Source organism: Pygocentrus nattereri, chromosome 23 (assembly GCF_015220715.1).
Source record: "Pygocentrus nattereri isolate fPygNat1 chromosome 23, fPygNat1.pri, whole genome shotgun sequence".
In the NCBI taxonomy this organism is placed as follows: domain Eukaryota; kingdom Metazoa; phylum Chordata; class Actinopteri; order Characiformes; family Serrasalmidae; genus Pygocentrus; species Pygocentrus nattereri.
Window position 1 is genome coordinate 552,501 of NC_051233.1, and position 7,500 is coordinate 560,000.

General features: G+C 48.2%; 1 protein-coding gene across 6 annotated transcripts in view; it reads right to left on the minus strand.

Annotated features, from left to right (window-relative positions):
- tp53 (tumor protein p53) overlaps positions 1–7,500 on the minus strand; it is a 28,699-nt gene that overhangs the window by 6,265 nt on the left and 14,934 nt on the right. For 5 of the 6 annotated variants that reach the window (XM_037533598.1, XM_037533597.1, XM_037533596.1 and 2 more), the window contains exons 5-7: positions 3,984–4,170; positions 2,359–2,471; positions 1,837–1,946 (exon numbers count right to left, since the gene is read on the minus strand). In XM_037533598.1, coding sequence (XP_037389495.1) covers positions 1,837–1,946; positions 2,359–2,471; positions 3,984–4,170 — 410 coding nt within the window. Of the gene's footprint in view, positions 1–1,836; positions 1,947–2,358; positions 2,472–3,983; positions 4,171–4,936; positions 5,143–7,500 lie in introns of those variants that run through there. The other variant, XM_037533601.1, reaches the window with a different exon arrangement.

Here is a 7,500-nt window from a genome sequence, read left to right on the forward strand (position 1 = left end):
CGTATCGCCCCCTACGCTTCCTGTAGTGTATTACAGTCTGTCAGAGCGACTGTGTGGATCATATGAACATTATAGAGCTTTTTAAATGAAACAGTAGAAGCCGTATCGCCCCCTACGCTTCCTGTAGTGTATTACAGTCTGTCAGAGCGACTGTGTGGATCATATGAACATTATAGAGCTTTTTAAATGAAACAGTAGAAGCCGTATCGCCCCCTACGCTTCCTGTAGTGTATTACAGTCTGTCAGAGCGACTGTGTGGATCATATGAACATTATAGAGCTTTTTAAATGAAACAGTAGAAGCCGTATCGCCCCCTACGCTTCCTGTAGTGTATTACAGTCTGTCAGAGCGACTGTGTGGATCATATGAACATTATAGAGCTTTTTAAATGAAACAGTAGAAGCCGTATCGCCCCCTACGCTTCCTGTAGTGTATTACAGTCTGTCAGAGCGACTGTGTGGATCATATGAACATTATAGAGCTTTTTAAATGAAACAGTAGAAGCCGTATCGCCCCCTACGCTTCCTGTAGTGTATTACAGTCTGTCAGAGCGACTGTGTGGATCATATGAACATTATAGAGCTTTTTAAATGAAACAGTAGAAGCCGTATCGCCCCCTACGCTTCCTGTAGTGTATTACAGTCTGTCAGAGCGACTGTGTGGATCATATGAACATTATAGAGCTTTTTAAATGAAACAGTAGAAGCCGTATCGCCCCCTACGCTTCCTGTAGTGTATTACAGTCTGTCAGAGCGACTGTGTGGATCATATGAACATTATAGAGCTTTTTAAATGAAACAGTAGAAGCCGTATCGCCCCCTACGCTTCCTGTAGTGTATTACAGTCTGTCAGAGCGACTGTGTGGATCATATGAACATTATAGAGCTTTTTAAATGAAACAGTAGAAGCCGTATCGCCCCCTACGCTTCCTGTAGTGTATTACAGTCTGTCAGAGCGGCTGTGTGGATCATATGAACATTATAGAGCTTTTTAAATGAAACAGTAGAAGCCGTATCGCCCCCTACGCTTCCTGTAGTGTATTACAGTCTGTCAGAGCGACTGTGTGGATCATATGAACATTATAGAGCTTTTTAAATGAAACAGTAGAAGCCGTATCGCCCCCTACGCTTCCTGTAGTGTATTACAGTCTGTCAGAGCGACTGTGTGGATCATATGAACATTATAGAGCTTTTTAAATGAAACAGTAGAAGCCGTATCGCCCCCTACGCTTCCTGTAGTGTATTACAGTCTGTCAGAGCGACTGTGTGGATCATATGAACATTATAGAGCTTTTTAAATGAAACAGTAGAAGCCGTATCGCCCCCTACGCTTCCTGTAGTGTATTACAGTCTGTCAGAGCGGCTGTGTGGATCATATGAACATTATAGAGCTTTTTAAATGAAACAGTAGAAGCCGTATCGCCCCCTACGCTTCCTGTAGTGTATTACAGTCTGTCAGAGCGACTGTGTGGATCATCTGAACATTATAGAGCTTTTTAAATGAAACAGTAGAAGCCGTATCGCCCCCTACGCTTCCTGTAGTGTATTACAGTCTGTCAGAGCGACTGTGTGGATCATATGAACATTATAGAGCTTTTTAAATGAAACAGTAGAAGCCGTATCGCCCCCTACGCTTCCTGTAGTGTATTACAGTCTGTCAGAGCGACTGTGTGGATCATATGAACATTATAGAGCTTTTTAAATGAAACAGTAGAAGCCGTATCGCCCCCTACGCTTCCTGTAGTGTATTACAGTCTGTCAGAGCGACTGTGTGGATCATATGAACATTATAGAGCTTTTTAAATGAAACAGTAGAAGGTATACAGCATAAACTCACTCCTGAGTTTCCAAGGTGATGATGGTGAGGATGGGTCTCCGATTCATCCCACCCATACAGCTGCTGTTACACATATAGTTGTAGAGCACGGTGGTGTACTCTGAGCCAACCTACACACACACACACACACACACACACACACACACACACACAGAGTTTAACAATAAACACACAGTTTTCTCCTGAGAAACACATTTGTGTATACGGTGGTAACACTTTACATTAGCTGCATAACTCTGATATAACGATGCCATAACAATACCCGAGTCACAGTAGATGATGACAGCACCCGGTGATACCAGGCACCAGTAATAGTAACTCGACACTGATTTAGCTTGGTAATAGATCAGTCATGACCTCAGGACCTTATCAGAGCTACATCACAGCCTGGACCGGCTGCTTGGATGACGCTGCACCGCAGCTGTGGGGCTGCCTGGCTACAAGCTACAAGGCCTTTCAGGCCCATGTTACAGCATGTCTCTCCTCTTTTGCACGAAAGGTCAGAGTCCGCAGACGACGTACCTGTGGGGCTTCGTAGGGCACCAGCACGCTGTGGCGGAGAGTGTTGTCATCCTCATGATACTGTGCCCGGGGGTTTCCCTCCACACGCAGCAGATGAGCAGGAGGAGTCAGGCCTAAACACAGAAAACGAGCTTCAGCCACTCAGAGCGACGCGCCTCGGCCACTCAGAGCGACGCTGAGGTTCTGGGGGACAGCTCTTAGTACTGAGGTTCTGGGGGACAGCTCTTAGTACTGAGGTTCTGGGGGACAGCTCTTAGTACTGAGGTTCTGGGGGACAGCTCTTAGTACTGAGGTTCTGGGGGACAGCTCTTAGCACTGAGGTTCTGGGGGACAGCTCTTAGCACTGAGGTTCTGGGGACAGCTCTTAGCACTGAGGTTCTGGGGACAGCTCTTAGCACTGAGGTTCTGGGGGACAGCTCTTAGCACTGAGGTTCTGGGGGACAGCTCTTAGTACTGAGGTTCTGGGGGACAGCTCTTAGTACTGAGGTTCTGGGGGACAGCTCTTAGTACTGAGGTTCTGGGGGACAGCTCTTAGCACTGAGGTTCTGGGGACAGCACTGAGGTTCTGGGGGACAGCTCTTAGTACTGAGGTTCTGGGGGACAGCTCTTAGCACTGAGGTTCTGGGGACAGCTCTTAGCACTGAGGTTCTGGGGGACAGCTCTTAGTACTGAGGTTCTGGGGGACAGCTCTTAGCACTGAGGTTCTGGGGACAGCTCTTAGCACTGAGGTTCTGGAGACAGCTCTTAGCACTGAGGTTCTGGGGACAGCTCTTAGTACTGAGGTTCTGGGGGACAGCTCTTAGTACTGAGGTTCTGGGGGACAGCTCTTAGTACTGAGGTTCTGGGGGACAGCTCTTAGCACTGAGGTTCTGGGGGACAGCTCTTAGTACTGAGGTTCTGGGGGACAGCTCTTAGCACTGAGGTTCTGGGGGACAGCTCTTAGCACTGAGGTTCTGGGGGACAGCTCTTAGCACTGAGGTTCTGGGGGACAGCTCTTAGTACTGAGGTTCTGGGGGACAGCTCTTAGTACTGAGGTTCTGGGGGACAGCTCTTAGCACTGAGGTTCTGGGGGACAGCTCTTAGCACTGAGGTTCTGGGGGACAGCTCTTAGCACTGAGGTTCTGGGGGACAGCTCTTAGCACTGAGGTTCTGGGGGACAGCTCTTAGTACTGAGGCTATGGGGGACAGCTCTTAGTACTGAGGTTCTGGGGGACAGCTCTTAGCACTGAGGTTCTGGGGACAGCTCTTAGCACTGAGGTTCTGGGGGACAGCTCTTAGTACTGAGGCTATGGGGGACAGCTCTTAGTACTGAGGCTATGGGGGACAGCTCTTAGTACTGAGGCTATGGGGGACAGCTCTTAGTACTGAGGTTCTGGGGGACAGCTCTTAGCACTGAGGTTCTGGGGGACAGCTCTTAGTACTGAGGCTATGGGGGACAGCTCTTAGTACTGAGGCTATGGGGGACAGCTCTTAGTACTGAGGCTATGGGGGACAGCTCTTAGTACTGAGGTTCTGGGGGACAGCTCTTAGTACTGAGGCTATGGGGGACAGCTCTTAGTACTGAGGCTATGGGGGACAGCTCTTAGTACTGAGGTTCTGGGGGACAACATTCTGTGCATACATACCGTCATTGTTCTCGGGTGTCCTCTCATGGTGGGGGCAGCGGCGGACCACCTCTGCCACATGCTCTGCTTTCTTATACACCGCTGTGGCCCTCAACACTGCCCCCGGTGGAGGAGGGGAGCTGACCTCCATCTGCACCGGACAGGTTTTTGCAAGCTGACAAAACAGCTTATTGAGCTCCGGAGAAAACTGCAGAGAGAACCCAAAATACAGAACCATCAGTCGCCCTTGGACTCGGGAACAAAGCCACTCTGGAGTGTTAGTTCTCTCCGATTCGTTCACTGAAACGAGCGGAGAAACTGGGAAGAGCAGAATGCAAACGGTCAGTCCAGATCCGTGTCTGGGAGCGGAAGACGACGCATTTCACTCTGAATTTGATTAAAGGTTCTAGACATTTTCTCATCACCAAAACGCAAATAAACCTCAGATTTGATTACCGACGTACAGAAAGCCGAAAGCAAAGAGAAATGACTACGAAATTCATTACTCAAAACATGGTTTCGTGTTTATAGATTACAGTGTGTCTATAAATGTCTATAAAAATATTCAATACTCAAAAACTCTTTCTGAACTGGCTTTTAAAGGGTTAAACCAAAAGTGGAGCCTCTCCAGTGAGAAGAGAGGTCAGAGACATTTCTACCGGACCGTCGTCACGGAAAAGGCTGGATTCCCTGAACAGAATAACTCAAAAAATAAATAAAAATAAAACACGAACATTTTTACACAAAATAATCTACCAATCTTTAAAAAACACAAACAGGTTCCTAAAAGCGCGACGGACAGGACCGGCGTCAGCGGAGACAGCAAGTCAGTACATTAACCTGCTTTTCACAGCGCAGAAAAAACAGACACATAAAAATCCCAACAGCAGGTTAACGTGGATCAGAGCGGAAGCCGGTTTAATCCCTCACCTCGTGAGCCGTAACCGAGGAATTAATGTCATTTCAGTTCTTACCCTCCTGATCAGACAGTCTGCTGATCCTCACTCCTCCATAACTGACCCCCCCGAAACGACCCGAACACTGTTTAACCCTCACAGTCTGACCGCAGGACACTCCACCATTCTGACTCACTCGCCTCCTCACTCGCACTGCTCAGCAGACATGTTCAGACATGTCCCTGCATTCACACACACACACACACACACACACACACACACACACACACACAGACAGACAGACACACACACACACAGACAGACAGACACACACACACACACTCACACACAGACACACTCACACACACACACTTCTATTTACTCACTGAGCTTAACACACCGGGGGGAAAAAAAGAAACCAAATATAAAGCGTGCCAAAACTTTTGCACAGACCACATTTTATATCTTATTTTTCGTCCAGATCCCAAATTTGAGCGGATAAACAGCAGCTGTGCCGCAGAGCGCGCAGCACTGAGTCTCTGAGGAGGATGTTTTGACTTATTTACGCTCAGAAAATCAACAGCCGGGGGTGCACAAACTTTTTCACAGCTTATAATATTATAAGAATATTATTATGATATTATAATATTATTAGAGTATTACATTCACAGCTTCTACAGCCAAACTGCGCCGAAGTTTTGGGCTCCAGCAAACTGCCCGAACCTGCTGACCTGGGCAGGAAGTACAATCACTGCACTACGTCTCTGGCCGACGCCTCGTCACCTGACCAGAAGAACAGGTTCCTCTCTGCACTCCAGCCAATAATCCATTAGTTTATTGATCCCAGAGGAATAGATTATTAATAAATTAATATCATTCATACAATTTTTGATGTTCGTGTACGTAATGACCCATACGACCAGACTTTTATTTTATAAAATTCTCTCCACTAGTATTAAATAATATGTACACATTTATATATATATAGTTTTGAATATAAGCAGTTAATCTTCATTATGAGATCAGAGCCACAGCACTGAGAAATAAACGTTTAGAACAGTTTAGCATGTCCAGTCGGCCTGACTGCATGTCTTTGGACTGTGGGAGGAAACCGGAGAACCCAGAGGAACCCCACACAGACACGGGGAGAACATGCAGACTCCACACAGAGAGGACCCCGGTCACCCGGCCGGGGAATCGAACCCAGACCCTCCTCGCTGTGAGGCGACAGCGCCACCCACCACACCACCCTACAATTAATATTTATGTTATTAGTAGCTGATCTCAGAGGAAACGCTTATTTTTATTCGGATGGAAAAACTAGAGTTTATAAACATATTAGTAGCAGTGGTTATTAACAGTGTTATTACTAACAGTACGAGTAGTAGCAGTAACTGTACTAGTAATAGGACTGAATTATCACTATAAACATTATTACTACTATTATCATTATTACTACAATTCTTCTTCTCAAGGCCGCGACTCTGAGGGCCGAGACGCTGAAGGCCGCGACTCTGAGGGCCGAGACGCTGAAGGCCGCGACTCTGAGGGCCGAGACGCTGAAGGCCGCGACTCTGAGGGCCGAGACGCTGAAGGCCGCGACTCTGAGGGCCGAGACGCTGAAGGCCGCGACTCTGAGGGCCGAGACGCTGAAGGCCGCGACTCTGAGGGCCGAGACGCTGAAGGCCGCGACTCTGAGGGCCGAGACGCTGAAGGCCGCGACTCTGAGGGCCGAGACGCTGAAGGCCGCGACTCTGAGGGCCGAGACGCTGAAGGCCGCGACTCTGAGGGCCGAGACGCTGAAGGCCGCGACTCTGAGGGCCGAGACGCTGAAGGCCGCGACTCTGAGGGCCGAGACGCTGAAGGCCGCGACTCTGAGGGCCGAGACGTTGAAGGCCGCGACTCTGAGGGCCGAGACTCTGAGGGCCGAGACGCTCTGATCTGTAATGAAGCCTCTGACCTGCGTCTGATGTCCGTTACTGTGAACGGACGCGGTCAGTGATGCTGAAGCGGCTCAGCTGGTCTGTTGTATCAGGATGTGCTCAGACTGAGGGAATCAGAGTCTCCAGGCACCCTGAATAAGGTAAATAAACACAGTTCAGACCCGTCAGTGAAACCTAAGCAGCTTCCGAGGGGCCGAGCACAGGACGGGGGGGCGGCGCTTCCTTAACCCTGTCACTGCTGCAGGAACTGATAGCTAGAACATGTCCGTTCATGCCTGCAGTGGAGTCACACCAGAAACGGAGCAAATTCACCATCAGAACCCAAACAGAGGACCAGGATCGCTCGGACTCGCTCGGCCAGGATTCAGGAATGAGCTAGAGACGGAGAGGAACCTGCAGCTCTGGAGAACGTCAGGAGAACAAAGAGGAGAAACACACTCGGCTCTGTGCTGCGACCAGCTGAAGGTGATGAACCACCACCATCCGTTTACACTGAATTACATTATAATCATTCTAGTAATTTATTATATTATTATCAAGTCTCAATCTCAGGTGGTTTCATAAATCTAATAAATATTACATTTGTGAAAAATCTTACTTATTATCTGTTACACACGTTATCCATCTCAGTCCTGGTCTACTTGTTACTGTAGAGAAGAAAAATAGAATAAAAAACAAAACAGGAAAATAAAACTAATG